This window comes from Juglans microcarpa x Juglans regia, chromosome 3S (genome assembly GCF_004785595.1).
Source record: "Juglans microcarpa x Juglans regia isolate MS1-56 chromosome 3S, Jm3101_v1.0, whole genome shotgun sequence".
Lineage (NCBI taxonomy): Eukaryota > Viridiplantae > Streptophyta > Magnoliopsida > Fagales > Juglandaceae > Juglans > Juglans microcarpa x Juglans regia.
The window spans coordinates 11,924,277-11,942,288 of NC_054599.1; the positions used below are offsets into that span (position 1 = coordinate 11,924,277).

Genomic DNA, 18,012 nt, shown 5'->3' on the forward strand with positions numbered 1-18,012 from the left:
TCTTATGTTCATTTCCTATTTTCGAGACTTTGAAGGTGTTTGTTGTTTTTCCCTGACTTATGATCTCGATGTGAATATCTATATCTTTGTGTGATTAAGTATATTGTGTGTCGATAATCATGGGAGGCGAGACAGAGTTCCCAGGACTATTCTTGTGAGATATCGCCACAAATTTCATACGGGTAGAGAGATTCTCCATGAACGATTGGGGTAGGGCGGTATCATATTGGCCTCACCTAATAGCCGGGATGTAGAATCCCCCGGTGTAACATGGGTTGGTGCATTCAAGTTGGTTGCCAGGGTAGATGTTTCCCCAGTGTAACATGATGTCTTTGTGTGAAAGTTGATGTGACCCCCCCAACCTCTGCTTGGGATAGAACGAAGACTTAGAGCGTTAGGCCATGTAACACAAGGTCACATATCCCCGTTCATAACAGTTAATATGCAATGCATCCTAGAATGCAACTAGCAGTATGCAATAATAGCAGCGAAAATAAGGGTGAAAATATAACTTATGCCAAAATAACTAAAACATCACAATACATTACTGACCATCATAAGTTCAAAGCCAAAACGTAGCACAAACTTAATACAACTAAGCATTGAAGTCTCCAAAATTAAATCAACTGCTTCATGCGTTCTAGAGCATGAAAAACTAGGACTATAAATATGAGAATCAAATTTAATATCCTCTCGAGGTTAGGCTCCTCCTCAATTAGTTGGATCCAGTGCTCCTTCTAATTCGTCCTCCTCGAAACCTCATAAAACTTCTATAATTCCAAGTAAAATGATTGTGGATCCACAAAGGGTGAGATTTACATAAAATCTCAGTAAGTTAACAACCAACTTGCATAAAGATAAATTATGCACGAAGAACGATAAATATGAAATGCTAAAAAATGTGCGTGTGTCTCCCATCCAAATTCCTTAACATTTTCAGAAAAACGAAGATACATATTTTCGTTTAAAAAACATTTTTACTCCAATCTTCAAAAGACATAATTTCATCATTATTAGCAATTCATAATTAATTATAACACCATAATGTGTGGTATCGTCACAGTTCCCCATATGCACTGTGAGTACCTATAGGTAACTGTAGTACAACTCAAGTTGAAATTAGGTGTCATAAAACATAACATAATAACATCATAATGTGTATACCCACCAGCCTTAGGTGTCATAAAAATTTGACTTCACTTTGTCATTCTTTAAAATTAACCCGTTCAAAGCCTGTTGACTGTTCTTTGTCAACTTAGGGGTTACCACTCCATTCTTAAATACTCCAGAGTGGACAGAGGAGTTTCACTAGGATAATTCTTCATCCTACCCTTTGGAGTCGGGACAAAATTTCATTTTCATGCTTATACTTGAAAAATGTGTTTTTCATGACGTGTATATGCAACAAGATTTCATGTGAAAATGATATTTATAGATGTGACATGCAAAAATGCTGAGAATATCACATGCCACGTAAGTATGCACTCAATGTATCATATAACATGATATTTTACGCTTAAAATGATAATTAAAATAAGGATGAAGCATTTATCAATAAATCATAAATAATCTATCAATATGTAAGTTAGAGGCCGACTTACAAACTTTTTGAGTTTTCAAAAAAGGTTGTAGCGGCTGAAATCAAATTGTACTAAATTAGGATTAATACTACTATGGGTGAGGTTCATAAACAAGGGCTTAAAAAAAATGAGTATTTACAAAAATTACCCTTAAACTTTCCAAAATTGCCATTAAGGTCCTAAATTTTTACTATTTGCAAACAAAATTTAAATTCAACCAAACTTCATGGACCTCATGTTTTTGATATTCTAAAGTCATCCAAACTCTTATAATTGTAAAATTCAAAATGGAACTTGCCCAAATACTCCAAATCCATGGCATGCACTCTAGTTGATGCCTTCAGATGTTTTCAACTATTGGTTCCTATGAATGCATGCTTAAGCAACTTTCTTTAATCACAAACAATCACTATAGTCCTTAATGATATGATAAAGGTTAATTCTTGGATAATCAAGTTCATCCTAACACTTAATCATGGCTAAGAACCTTAATCTTCAATAATCCTTCATTAATCAACTTTGATATTCTTAGTGCAAATCATCAAGGTATGCTTTCAAAATTCATCCCATTCATACAAATTTCATTCTTATCCCAATCAGAAGAAGGTTCTTATATGCTTAATCATCAAGCCTAGCTGGGAAAAATCAAGCTTCATGCCTTAATCACAAACTTACTAAAACCTATGCATGCTTTGATGATCAAAACAAGATAGAATTAAAACTTATCATGGCTTGCTTTTAAATCAATAAGCAAACCTTCCATAATCATTCTAAGACATTAATAAATCATATCAAAACATAATTAATAGCTAAATTTCCACTTAACACATTTTAAATACTTAAATTGTCCATAATGAACCCAATTTTGCATTAAGCATGGTAACATTTTCTAAACTAAACCAAAATTCACTCCAACACTTGAAGACAAGGCTTGACATGTAAAATAAGATCAAGGGTAAGAAAACTTACAAATTTTGTAGCCCACTCAAGCTCCTAGCTCAAGAACTCACAAGAACACTCAAACTCACTCACTTTCGGTTTCTCTCAAAACTAAGGGGGAAGATTACTCTCTATGCTCAAGGGGGAGCTGGAGATGAGGTGTGGAGGAAATGAAGGGGTTAAGGGGCCTTTTATAGGTAGCCAAAGGGGAGGGGACGTTGGCCTTGGTCCAAGGGGATTGGTGGAGGTGGGCGGTGGTGAAGGGCTGAAATTTCCAGATTTGCTTTCATCAGCTTGTGTCACCATGTGGAGGTGGGATAATGGCTTGAAACCACCATGATTTCTTCCCTACAGTGGCTACATTGCTCCTGGAGATGGTGGTCAAGTCGTGGGGCAGAGGAGAGATGAGTAAAACCATCAAAACCACCCAAGGGGTTGGTTGAAACTCAACCCAACTGGTTCTCATTCAACTAGACCCTTGGTTCAATTCGGTTTTGGTTAAGGACATGGTTTGTGAAACCAATTTTGCCCAAAGCTTGATCTGGGTTTAAAGGGGTTATAAGAGGTTTCTAAGGACCATATTACCCATAAGAAAAAGGCACAAAAATATAGGACTTACGGGCAAAACAGTCCATGTACTCAAAAGGCATACATATGTGTCAATTGGTGTAGTTTTGGGATTTGATATGTCATTTCCTCTAATGACATGTGTGGAGGTTTATCTAGGGTTTTAGTATGATCTAAGAGTGATGAAACTGAGTACTAAAATAAGAGAATTTCATATCAGAAGGTTAAGGAAAGATTAAGAACGAAATTAAGCTTCAAAGCATGGTTTAAAGATCACTAATCTTGTGTAAGTTGATTAATGGTCTTAACTAATTTTAAAACTTAATTTGGGTACTTAGGGTTTGACATGGGCTTAAGGAAACCCATGGTATGGTGCATTAATCTTTCAGTTGGAAGTGTAAAAATGGAAGACAAGGCTTTTAGGCCTTGATGGGCTTAAAGGGGCCATGAGTGTGGGTCAAGAGCTCATGGGCTTTTGGGCTTGAGTGAGAGGGGGGCCTTGCTTTTCCAGATTTTGAGGATTAAAAAGAGGCCTCAATTCCACAAAGGTGGGGGGCTTGAAAGGGCTTGTCTTGACCTAATTGGGTTGTAATACCCCTTTCCCGGAGGTCTGGAGAGTTAGCTCTTAACACTTAACATCAAACATCAATAACACAACTATAAGATCTAGAAAACCCTATAAAATGTTAATCCATTTAATCAACCCAAAAATTTATGTTCCTTCATGGGAACAACCATGAAATTCTCAATGACATAAATTAAAACCCTCCAAAACTTGAAAATATCCTTAACTCATAAAATCATAATAACCAAAAGTAAAACAATTTTCTAACTACGACTCTAAAGTAAGCACTTGTACCCTCGGGTACTTATTCCATTACGAACATCACATCTTGCTAATACTTCCTACTCTTGATCTCCAGCTGAACCATCAAAATTATCTGAAAAATAATTGGAGATAAGGGGTGAGTTATCAACAACTCAGTAAGCAGAGGACATATACTAATGTGTAAACATGAGCATTTACAGAATTCAGAATGCAAAAATAAAATATTTTCTTTCAGAATGCAGAATCAGAATAACATTTTCATAATGCAGCGTTAGAACATGTTATCAAAAATATCAGAGCGAAAGTTCGAAAATATTCATAATCAAAATCCCTTTGGCATAGCATAAACTGAAATATCACATCTTATTTTATCATATCAGAATAAATACCATGTTTAACCCCCGTGGTAGGGTTGCGCAAGCCCCGGTAGCTAACCGAGCAGAAACAGAATGTGAATAATCTTCCCTTTATTCATTCTCAGAGCCCCGAGTGTGCACATAGGAAAGATCATGTAAAAAACCACTTTGTTTCCAAAGTGGGTGCACCAGAAATAGAAAATTTGGTACCAACCCGAACAGAGGCCACAGTTTTACGCCCGTGGTAAGGTCAGAACGGAATAGAAACAGAAACAGAATGTTATGTCAGAGGTTTTCAGAAATCACATCAGATCATATCAGAGTACAGAAAATCTTCAAAACAGAACAAAATCATATCACACATAATTTATACACAAAATTTCATATTCGCTCTCTTTTCAAAGTTCAGAAACAGAAAGTCAAAAATAAGCTCATGTCTACACCAGTCATGACAGAAAATAATTTCTTTTTAAACAGAATCTCATGAGTAATGCAGAACAAATAACTGAGGTAGTTCAAATTTCTTTTCAAAATCAAATATGTATATTTTCCAAAAATAACCTCAGCTCATTTTATTTTAATACAAAGTCTAGCATAGGAACCCCGCTTACTGGACTTCTAAGCTTTTTCAGAATTTTCCTCAAAAATGTTGAACAATAATTAATCGTCACCTATAAAATAATCACGTAATTCTCTTAAATTTCCAATTAATCCACATTTCGATATTTAATCCTAAACTTCTAAAATAACCTATTTTAATCCTTCAATACCTAAAAATCCTCATAACCTTAAAATACCATCATTTCTAAGATCATCAATATCCACTTAATTGAATTCATACTGAAGAAGAAAATTTATCAAATAAGTATTATGATAATTATATAACTTAATAAAAATTAATATTCAAAATATCTAAAATACCAACAATATTTTATAAATAAAAAAAATACATTGGTTACTAAAATTTTCATAAAATAAGTCATGAAAAACTCATCTCTTAAGAAAAATAGGTTTACTTCCTTTAACTAACAATATTATCAAAATACAATATAATATTTATTGAAACTTAAAGCAAAAATCCTATTTAAAAATAAACTCAACAAAAAAAAACTTCTCATCCGAAAGCCATAGGCTAAAACCGGGAACTTTCCATATATATACATATATATTAGGTTAAAACTTTACATATAAATATACGTGTGTATATATATATATATATATATATAATTACACCTTATGAAATAAAATTAGCGATGAATATAAACATAAGAATAATAGTAGTGCAATGGAGGCAGGGACTCACCGAGTAGGTATCGTGCGACGGCGCAGTGCGCGATAGAAGGTGGTGCACTCGGTGGCTATGCACTGGACGAGAAAGAGAGAGAGAGAGAGAGAGAGAGAGAGAGAGAGAGAGAGAGAGAGAGAGAGAGAGAGAGAGAGAGTGAAGGTGTGAGTGAGAGACAGAGAGATTATGGCATTCGGAAGGGGAGAGAACTCACCGAGGGACAGCGAGAAGGCGTGCGACTGGTCGGGAGTTACGTGCGGTGGTTTTCATCGTGTAAAGTGGCTAAAAAATCGAGGGGCACAGGGATAGGGAGAGGTTGGCGGAGGAGCTCATTGGAATGGACTGCTCTATTTTTCAGACCCAAAACAGAGGAGTTTCAGATCACTCCGTAGATGGTTGTTCTCGGTACTCTAGTGGTGGTGTAGCGGTGAAGATGGGTTGGTTGATCAGAGGCTTACGAGGGGGTGCACTGGTGGCGGCGGTATGGATGATGGAGGGCTGGCTTACGTGGGGTGACTATTGGTATGGAATTGCATGAGACCGAGGGGATGGAGGCTGGGCTTACGAATATAAGGTGGTGCAACGACTAGTGTTTGGGTAGTTTTTATAGCATGGAAAAGTATATGCATCTATATTTATGTGAGGTGAAACCCTAGAGAGACGAGAGAGACATGTGTGTGCATGGAGCTTCTGTGCATGCGGAAACTAAGTCGTGCTTGTGTATGCATGCCGTGAACGAATGCGTGTGTATGCATGCCTTGAACGAAACAAACACTTACGGGTGAAAAAGAAACATAGACGGAAAGAAAGAAAAAATAATAATAAAACATGCAGAAAAAAAATATTTCACGTGTGAAGAAAAATAAAACAAAATAAAATGAACAAAATAAATAAATAACAAAATCAATAAAAAAAAAAGAGTTTGATTGGGTCTGGGTGTTACATTCATGGGTTAATTTTAGACCAAGTTTGGCCCAAAGGCCTTAAGACTTTCTTATACTTGGGCCAAGGCTATCTACTAAGCCTTGAATTCCTAAGAGGCTCGGTCTAAGGCTTCTAAGACTTGGCCCATAAATGTTCTAAGGTCCTAAAGGCCTTACTAGAAACACTAATGGGCTTGCTTCTCTAACCCCTTGCTTAAAGTTACTAAGTGCCAATATCTAAACTAATCTCACTATCAACATTGAAGTAAACAAATAAAATAATCAAACAAAATAATATAATAATAAAAAATATTTAAAGCCCAAAATCATAAGCTTAATCTAGAGTGTTTAAAGGTTAATCCTAATGGTTAATTAGGTGGGGCGTTATAGTTGACCTGTGTTGAGGTCCTGGCTAGTTGACTTGCACCATGTTGGTTAGGTAGAAAGGATTTCCTTGATTTCTAATGATGGAGCGGCTCATCCCCTGTTTGCCCATCAAGCGGCATATGTCTATGACGGTCATTTATGTGATGAGTATCTCTGTGATGAAAACTGTGCCTTTGAAACCAATATGATTTTGTGGACTTGACCTATTGGAGTGAAGGGTGATTCCTCGCCTAAGTGATATTTAGACTTTCCATAAAAGGATAATTCCTTGGAGGGTGATTCCTTGTCATGCTTATATACATATTTGTTTCACTAATAGGGTTACTCCTAGCCAAGTTTGTGGTTTCCATGTATCTATGTCAGAGACGGTGATTCCTTGCCAAAGGTTTACATATATATGTCCTTTCCCTATTCACACAAACTGTTCATTGCATCTTCAGGAGTTTTATCTCTGATTAACAGTCTTTATCATAGTTGCCTAACCTATCTATGGTTTCTTTTTTTGGACCAAAGACTTTGATGCAGAGTTAGAACCATGAGTGATGCCAGAGGAAGAAGAGTTGATCCCACCTGATCCTCGACGAATGAGTCTTGTCTCTGTTGTAGGAGCCATATGCATCATTTTGAGTTGTACTTAGTCTTTGAAAAAAAGGGCGACCAATTGTATTTCAGTTTGCCCCCCATTTGGTGATGAATGGTACTGAAAGGTAAAGTTTACTGAGTAAACCCCTGTTTTTAGACTTTTGCGAATTTTATATCTAAGACCTGACACGTGCACTTCCATCTAGATAGGGAACGCCTAACTTGACCAAACCCTGGGTGTTGACTGTTTGGTTGGCAGAGTTAGGGTCACATGTCCAATAGTGGCCCCTATCCCAATTTTATTAATCAACCCTCACTTTTGGCGGAGGAATATCGTGAACCAAAAATACACTTCAATTGAAAAATTAAGCAAAAAAACAACCAGAACCCAAATGTTACTGAATACATTATCCTTATACTCTTAGCACAAACCTTATTCTGAAACAAGCCAAAAGAACAACCAAAAACACACCTGAAGCCAACAAACAACCTTCCAAATTATGATCTCAAAGAGGGGAGACCTAATTTATCCACCTTTAAAATACCTTTGAGCTTCCATGGAATATCATTAAAATTAATCCACGTACCAGATTGATGATTCGAGGCCAAACGTGCAAGAAAATCAGCACCTGAATTTCCTTCTCTATAAACATGACTTATCTTGACTTGCAAACTGGACAAGATCTTTTGGATTTCATCTCAATAGTCTTCAAGATACCAAATACCACATGTACCTTTTTCCATCCAATTTACTACAAGTAAAGAATCAAGCTCAATCTCAATTCTATGCAAATTCGACTCTTTACAATGCTGTAGCCCATAATAAAGAGCTAATAATTCTGCATCATTATTAGAGCCATGAGACATCTCTTTAGCAAAAGCCAACCTCAAACAACCTTGACCATCCCGAATAAGGCCACCCACCCCCATGCAACCCGGATTTCCCAACGAACACCCATCAACATTCAATTTAAACCATCCCCTATTTGGTCTATTCCACTTTACCAAACAAACATGCTTACGTAAAGGAGCTTTAACCGGAATAGAAAAGGAAGCCAATATTTGATCATCACCATCTTTTAATTTTTACTCACCCTCAAGCGTAATCCCACCCATGCAATTGTTGCCTTAATTGCACCCCACAACGACTACACAAAAACTTTTTTCCCTTCCATACGAGCCTTGCATTGCCACACCCAAAGGGACTAGGTTAAAAAAATTGGAACCAAACCAAGCAACGTACCTTTTTGAGAAGAGTGTGAGGCCCTTCTAAACCAAAGCTCCATAGTAGCCTTCCAAGGCCGAGATGAATCATGAGGCATCCCCAAACTCAAAGACGCCCTGCGCCAAACTTCCGCTGCAAGCGAACCTGTGGCCAGGACATGATCTTGATCTTCTATACAATCCTGTGGACAACATTCACATTTAGAAACCACGGGAATGCCCAAATCTTTAATTCGTGCATCCACACTTAGGCAAAAATTTAAAGCGTTCCACAATGTAACCGAATATTTCTTTGGAAGTGCTGAGTGCCAAATCCAAAGAGCCCATTCAGATTTTGGGGCCATAACATGAATGCAATCCCAAGTTGATTTCGAAGAGAAATTACCATTCAAATTTGGCTTCCAAATCAAGATATCTACCCCGTCCTTATACTCACCTAAACAAGCCAAAATTTCCTCAAGCTTAGAATCCCTCACCAGTCTCCGTAGAAGCTCCACATCCCACCCATTCTAAATTTGACACTCCCTTATTGTGAGAAAAGGAATCTTCGAGATCTCACAGGAGTCGATAATAGCACCAAATTTCAACCAGTTATCCATCCAGAAGGAAACTTGACCATCCCTTAACTTCCACAAGGAATTACCCAACACTTTAGGTAACACTGCTACTATTCTCTTCCAGAATAAAGAGCCCTTACTAGCTTCAATGAAAGAGACATGTCTATCCTTGACATATTTTGCCTTAAAAAATTGACCCAAACTGAATTTTGAGGTAATAAACTCCATGCAAACTTCATAAAGAGTGACACCTGCACATCTTCAAATTTCCTTAGTCCCATGCCCCTTCAAGAATCGGGTTGCACACTCTATCCCAAGAAACCCACTTCGTTTTGGTTGGCACCCTCGACACCACAAAACCTAGCTAAAACCTTTATTGAGGCACGAAATGCTATACCGGCAAGCTCGTACATCTGTACAGGTCTTGTTCTTAACATTTGCTCGCCTGAGGATTAGGGGTGTAAAAAAAAAAAAAAGGGAAACTGGTTGAGCTGAACCGACCAAATCCACCGGTTTGGTTTGGTACTGGTTTTTAAGAACAAAAACCAGTGCGGTGCCAGTTTTCATATTTTGAAAATCGATTTAAACCGAATTGGACCAGTATATATATATATATATATATATTGTTTTCCATTTTTATATTATATATAAGTTTTCATATTATATTATATATATATTATATTCATAATTAATATAATATGAAATTCTAATTTTATTATTCAAGTCTATTAATCTTATAACATAAAATTAGTATAACATTTGACATAAGTTAGACACTACTTATACTATACTAGTATAATTAGTCATTAATGAATTAATAATTGTTATTAATAAATACTAAGTTATAACAATTAAGTTTAATGTTGAAATAATTATAATACTAAACTTATATAGTGCCACGTGTAAACAGTAAACTGAAAAAACTGAAAGTTTCCATTTCGGTGATGAATTGGTCCATATTAGATCTTAAATTTCTAAAACTGGTGCATACAAGTTCGATTCAAAATTTTTTCCAAAACCGGACCAAACGAGACCAGTTGCACCTCTACTGACGATTGTTCTTCGCCTTTGTATGACGGGCGCTTTTTCCAGAATTGTGAGCCTTTTCAGCTCCTAGTTCCTCACCTGGGTACTTGCTCTCCCGACACGAGGTGAAATTCCTTGTTAAATCTTATGCTGAGGTGTTTCTATTTGGCTTTCTAGATGGTGCCATTTGCCTCTCCTTTGGAGTAGCTGCACTCTACAAACCAATTTTTCTCATTTTTCACCAAACCAATGAGGGAAGATCATCTTTACCTTCCACTGAATATGGAATGGCTCTCTTCCTCGCCTTTCTTTTGCTCCTGGAAGGTACTCTACCCTACTTCGTTGATGCAGTCCTTATAGCTTGGTAGATGCAGGACAACAAGACGATGAATGAAGGTTCGTTCGACACTAGGCAAGCAATGGATGTGCTGACCGTACAAAAGGTGAGAAATGGGTGAGGACAAGTCTTGTCCAAAGCTTGAAGCACTCTGACATAATACAGAGGAGCTCATAGGGCAGCAAGTATCATACCCAAGGCCCATGCTCCATAAGAGAAGTCCTTGTAGGCTCTATTGTCTAACCTCAGAGGTATGGCCTAACGCCACACGGGAGACTCTCATAAGGGGAAGGACTGCCGATTTGGTCCTAAGGCAAGCTGCAGAGACATGCATTCCTTATCCCAATAGTCACCCGATCTCTACCATTCTTCAAGTCCAGAGGACAAATGAACGTCTGAGATCAAATGTCTCTCATTCAAGCTAGATAGAGGTAAGAGAAAATGTCAAGATTCGTCAAGATTGTAACTACAGGCTTGTTGTATAAAAGATATTGGACAATAGTCAATATGTGATATAAGCCCAAGGGCGATAGACATTAGAACGTTGTGAAATGAGATGAATTTTACCTTTTGATTATTAGAGTAGGCACCCAAGCCCATGAGAAGGCCCTAGCCCAATGATTTACGGCCACTAAGAGGATGAGGGCTTGAGAAAAGCCGATTAGGGTTTTAAAAGTAGGGAGGAGGCGCCACTTGGAGCCAAGTAAGAGGGAACCCTTTGGGTTTCCAAGGAGAAATTATTAGATGCATGGGAAATGGAATTATTGGCCTTGTCAAGAGACATGCTACTTGGCAAACATGCAAGGTGCCTTTTAGGATTTCTAGAAAGAGCAATAATGATGAAGAAAGAAGGATGAGAGGGTTTCGGCCATACCACAAGGCGAGCATGCATAAGGCCATTAGGGTTTCTAGAAGGATATTGTGATGATGGAAGTTTAGGATTTCGCCATAGTGGGAGGCGCCCCTTGTCCTTCATGCAATAAAGTCTTGCAAGTTTCCAAGAGAAGGAAATGATGAGAAGAAAGGGTGAGCATTTCAGCCACGTCACATGGCAACATGCAGAAGCTTCTAGGGTTTTGATACACACACATACTCAGTTACTAGGGTATCACACAAGGATATGGAAGGTTGATGTTATTTGGCCCTAGGGTTTCTCATGACATGTGTGTATATGTTCACTTGTGGTGTTTGGTTTAATGCTATGTGCTTTAATTTCTCTGGTACAAGAATTAGTTGAAATTTTACATATCCGTTGTGAATATCATATTGCTTAGTAATGTTGCATGCAACATGCATTAACCGTACACAATAGAATATGTTAAAGAGTGTCGTTACATGTTTCGACGTTTCAATGACCTGTTAATTAGTCAACATAAGAATCAGGGGCATCACACAAAATTCATTTTTTGTCTTCCTGGCGACATTTTCAACCCTTGCTGGCTTACGGTGAAATCTGATGGTCCATACATATGCCAAAATGTTTTTATTGTTTCAAACAATGAATAGTAAGTCAAAGTTACTTTCTTTATCGTCATCGATCGTGTTCAAATATTAATCTCCCCATGTAATCTTGATAATCATGGATACATGTTTTAAACTTAGATCATGATCATTTTCCAATATATTAAAGTGAATGAGACTAATTAAGCAATTTATTCTAACAATTCTGCTACATACAGTCACTTTTATATGCTCATTTTGCATTCTACTGATGTGGAGGAACTTAGCATTTATTTTATATTAAAAAAAAAGTGACGCAGCCAATCACATTAACAGAGTGTACAAAGAATATACAAAAGGCATATAAATTTTTTGTTATTTCTAATGATTTTAATCTTGGCATCGCTTATTTACAAAGTAGTATCAACTAAAACAATTAATTTGCCTTAACCTTGGTTGTAGAAGTAATCTTTGCGCATTTATGATCTGATCATTATTTTATGCCTAGCTTGTTCGGTAAAAAAAAAAAAAAACCTCACATGCATGTTGTGATTTCATCAAGATAAATCCCATTTAGATCTCTCTTAAAAAGCTCTCTCGATCTGGAGTCTCCCACCAGCCATTCATTCCAACCTCCTCCTTAGGCCTAGAAACATTTTTTTTTAATTACTTGGTTGATCTTGGTTTTTCAAGTATAAGTACAATATTGAAAATGGATTTAGGACGATCGGGCCACCTAATTCGTCGACATGTATGCATGCATTCACATTAACTACTAGCTACTATATCAACTTAGTTGAAGCCGGAGATCTACAAATTAAGACGAGGCATAAAAAAAGGCATGTACCGATGTACGCGAGCTACACGCTCATCTACCTAATAGTATTTTTCCTTTTCATTAATCCTTAATTAGTCATGACTGTGTGTACACATGATAACTAGCACTTTGCAAAACATTTTCTACGTACTTTCACTACAAAAACATGAGCATTTATGATGAATTATTTACGATGAAAATGACTATTTGTGAAGATAATATATAGACTCGTTTTAACCGGAAATAATAATTTTATAAGAAATAATTGACAACAAATAAATGTTTTTTTTAGTGTTTTGTAAATTAGACATTAATGGATGTCATGTTCTTTATGATCACCAATTTATAAACCTGTGACCTTTCAACTTTTAATTAAATATAACAAACATTATAGAAAGGTTCCTTTTATTAGTAAATAAAAAAAATTGGATTTTTCAAAAATCTCCCTATTTAATCCGATAATATTGATTAATACGTTTGAGCTTAAAAAGGAACAAGCTAGATCCGAAATCCAGGGCGTCACATTAAATATAAGCTAATTACCTTAGTTTTTAATCTTTTAATATAAAACTAATAATTTGATAAGTATTAATATTAATAAAGACTTTTGGATATCACCTTTTCCAAATGAAACATGCAGAAAGAGAGCTACAGTTTACAGATATTTAATTTAATTGGTAGCAAATTGATTGATATACTTGTTGGCTCAACCACCATATATATATATATATATATAGAACTCAATTTGATGTAGGCAATATATATCTATTATTTCTTTACACCACTTGCACTTATTAAATTAGATCTATATATAAAGGTAAAGTTGCTTTATATCTTCTTCCATTCCCTCAATAAAGAAATAGATTATAAGCTTTACGTGCATTGATGATCAGGATGATGCAAGCGTACGTACTGCTCCCACTTGCTCTCAGAAACAATTGCTTGGCTTCAAATGTTTCTGTCCAAATCCACTAATTTTTTTGTCAATTCTATGATATTAAATACTATATATCCTGTCATCTGTTTCTCTTGTTCGATCTCTTTTTTCTTTAATCTTACGTATGCGACGAGCAGGCTGTCACCTTGATTTGCAATTTTGCATGCATTGCTAGCTAATCATTATTGAGTAAAAGGAGTTAATTAAAACCGCATGGCCTGCATAGGGCTCAGTTTGGAATTATATGTACCCTGCAGGCTTGGCTTGGATGAGCATCAGGCAGTAAGCTATTAAATTTGGACTGCTGTTGTTGGACTAAAACAAACCCTAATTTTATAATCGTTGAAAGTGAAAGGGTGATTGTTTGGGCAGCCTGTAGCTTAACCAGACATGGGGAACATGAAACCAACTTCACTGTACACTGATAAGCGTAAATAAAAAAAATATATCATGCATGTTAGATGATCAAATGCTTCCTGCTTTTTCTTTCCCATTTCTTTTTTTAAGTGTTCACACATCATATTATAATATATATATATATATATATATATATATATATGCTATTATAGGTAGAGTTTAAATTTACATTTGGAAACTTGATCTGCGTTCACATAAAATATCGTCAGCTGAGGAAACCACACAGTGGTTTGTAATTGGTTCAAACCTGTCGGATAGAAAGAAACTGTGGAATCCTTTCAAACTTCGCAAAACCGCAACTTCTGCAGTAAACATTGCGATGACTGGTCTATGATCAGACATCTTTAGTTGATCACCCCTTGTGTATATGTGCTGCTTTAAACCGTTTCCATACCAAATTATCCGATCACACCTAAAAGAGCATGCACAAGAGAAGTACATGATGACCGACCTTATAATTAATTTAATTCCTTTAATTAATATCATTGATTTCTCAGTTAATTTATTCAGAGAGATTATATTTACCATGCAGGAGGACGTCTTTTTTCGCCCCTTTTGCCTTCATGACTTCCATAATATATATCAGAATTCGGATAATATTTGTAAGTGGGAGCAAATTTAATCGTTCCTTCATGCCAATCGTGGAATACTTGGCCATCCATGAGCTCCATCCTCAGCTAATTAAGTGTCATTCCAGTTCATAACAAACAATTCATTTATAAAACAAAAAAAAAAAAAAAAAAAAAAAAAAAATTTTTCCTTGTTAATTAATTGGGTACGTACCTGATCATTGTCTAATAACGCATTCCATTCTTCTCTTTCTGCTAATAATCTTGTTGTTGCTTCTGGTAGAGAAATTCTATAATTCAAGTCCCCAAGAAAGATAACCATGCTGCACTGAACCAAGCATAATTAGTGTTGAGGAATAATTCCACATTGCTTATGGACAAGGTCTTGGATATATTTATAAGAAATGAACAATCATCTCTTGTTGAACCAGTTTTGTGAGATGAGTTAGGCCCATAAATTTCTTCATGGTATCAGAACCTGCCACAGGACGAAATGGGAGCCCACATTACTTACCCAGTGATAAAGTCTAGGAAAAATATTGGCCTACACGTGAGAGAGGGTGTTGAGGAATAATTCTACATTGCCTGTGGACAGGTCTTGTGCATATTAATAAGGAATTAATAATCCTCTCTTATTAAACCCGTTTTATGAGATGAGTTAGGCTCATGAATTTCTTCAATTAGATGACATCATGACCAAGATATTCTAGAGAAATAATTCTATACTTCAAGGATTTTATAACAGTAATAGCTGGTTTAATTAGCAACCATTTTGACTCACTTACGGCAATTGATATATTAAATATTCTTTACTTCAATATATATATTAAATATTCTTTAAACAAGTAGTACTACTGATTGAGATTGAAAAAGAAACTCCACAAAAGACCACATATAAAACAACCAGGAAACAATTTTATAACTTTGACGGCCATAATTAAATCTAGTTAAAAGAAGAAATTCAATTGGAAGGAATTAATTTAATTGGTGATTGTGACAAAAGAAACATCGATCCAGACAATTAAGCTCATAACGAATTGGTTTGGACTATTTTGACAAATGTTGTTTAATTACGTACTCATGATCAAGAATCTTTCGCGGCAAATCAAGTGAAGGGCCTCTAGGGAAGCTTGTCCGAGATAATATTTCAGCTACATTAGAGTTTCTATACTTTTCATCTCCTTCTCTACCCCCTGAAGCGAGATGAATGCATACAAAGCAGAAGCTTGTTTCATGTAGCCGAAATCTAACAGACACGGCACCCTGCAAATTAACCAAGAGTACTTTTGAAATGGAAATCGGAGATCATGAAAGAGTTTTCCAAAGCTCTATCTAGTGATGATAATCGCTCCAAAAATGGATGATAAGAGAGTTATACGTACTTCTGAAATACTTTGATTCCCTATATATATACGTACGTTTCAAATAAATGATATATGCGAAAATGGCATTACTTTGATAAACACCCAGCACCAGGTAAACATTGCAACAATTCGTAATTTTTAAGGAAATTACCTTGTTCCCAAGGCAGCCCATGACGCCGCAGCCTACACAAGAGACACTTGGATGCCGGATGAACGGACGAAGACTTCTTCGAACCCAAACTGATATAAGTATCCCAACCATTTGCTTACTTACGATACACTGGAAGTCTTGTGGAACGCTGCTTTCCATTGTCTTTCCAATATTTTCTACAGGACATTGACTTTGCATTTCTTGTAGATCATGATCATCTGCATGTTGTTCTTTGTCCCGGAAGCGTATTTTCTTGTTGAGGGCTTCTCTAATCAAGGAATTCCATTTCATCGATATTTTACTATTCTCTGATCCTAATACATTAGACGCTTTCAGAGGCACGATTTCTTGAAACCTGAATAAAGAATACAAACAAATATGGAAACAGTTAAACTTATGAAAGTCGCGACAGGCTATTAAGTTGAACTTTTCGTTTGTTATTTTGGTTTCATTATTTTAACTTAACTTCTCGTACGTTTCTCTTATCTTATTTGTAACTTTTTTCTTAGATTATTGGAGGTGGTGTAAAAATACCCAAAAACATAAATGTCGCAGGAAGTGTTGCATGAATCGATCAAATCCACTATATTCAAATCATCATGTGGTGCAACCCCGCCAACGTTCCAAGTACCAACGAATACCCTGAACAGGGAGAGAAGGGAAGAAAGTAAAAAACTAAATCAGATTGTATCTTTATATATATATAAAATAGTTGCATATATGTATTAGAGGTTACTTTAAGATCTGGTGCTGTGGGAAATAGCATTGAGTGGTCACTTACTTGTGCACATGCTTGTGATGATTAAAGATGGTCTTAGGGCTTATGGATGATTGCTCAGAGCTCGGAATTTCCAGAAAGGTTTCCGCACTATTGCTCGGAAAATCTGTGACAAAATTGCTGCTTCCCAATCTCTTCTTGAGGATTTTGTTGGCTATTAATATAGGCCACATGATCTAAAAAAGATGTGTAATCGTTAGCTAATTATAATCATGCGAAAAAAAAGAAAAAGAAAATAAAGCAATGGAATCCAGGAGGATAAATTAATATAAGAGAGATCAGAGAGAGAGAGAGAGGAGGGTGGTGCTTACTTCTCCATGCATCATTCCTGACATGGTAATTAGACGAGAAAGAGGTTATCTGGACCGGGGTCTGTGAAGGTCAGAGGCCAGGAAAGAAATGGCAGAGATCATGTTCAAGAAGAGAGAGACCACAACAAGTTTTTGATGATTCATCGGCGGATAATCAAGTTGCTTGAAAAATGTTTAATTATGAACTTTTTCCATCAGAGAGAAAGAGAGAGAGAGAGAGAGAGAGAGAGAGAAGAAAACTGCATGCGTTTGCTGGCTTGATTTTTCTGTTTGTTTTGCAAAATTATATGATCTTGTGTTTTTGAGATTTGTTTGAGAGGGTGCAAGTGGTGGGGTGGTCCAGGACGAAATATACAAATTTAGTAGCTATTGCTCTCAACCAGAAAAAACATGCTTTGCTGACGTGTAGCTATATATTGATCAAGATTTTTCCTTCAATAATGTTTTCAATGTTATCGTTGCTCTAAATAATGGAATATTATTCTATATATTGTTTACGACTCCTAGTGGTTAAATAAAATTAGTGTGGTATCAGTGGTGGAGATCATATTTTTTTTAAATAACTCAAAGCTGGTTAATAATTAGAAGAAAAGAGATAAACATATAAATTGAGTCATACTATATTATTGACTATTT

At 36.2% G+C, this 18,012-nt stretch overlaps 1 protein-coding gene across 1 annotated transcript; it reads right to left on the reverse strand.

Moving 5' to 3' along the window:
- Positions 1-14,368: 14,368 nt before the first annotated feature.
- On the reverse strand, positions 14,369-17,238 carry LOC121257131 (type IV inositol polyphosphate 5-phosphatase 9). Its single transcript, XM_041158031.1, has 7 exons — positions 17,069-17,238; positions 16,822-16,929; positions 16,288-16,642; positions 15,851-16,035; positions 14,987-15,095; positions 14,729-14,880; positions 14,369-14,615 (listed from the first exon to the last, which is right to left on the reverse strand). The coding sequence occupies exons 1-7, from the start codon at positions 17,236-17,238 to the stop codon at positions 14,369-14,371; spliced, it is 1,326 nt and encodes a 441-aa protein (XP_041013965.1).
- Between the last annotated feature and the right edge of the window lie 774 nt (positions 17,239-18,012).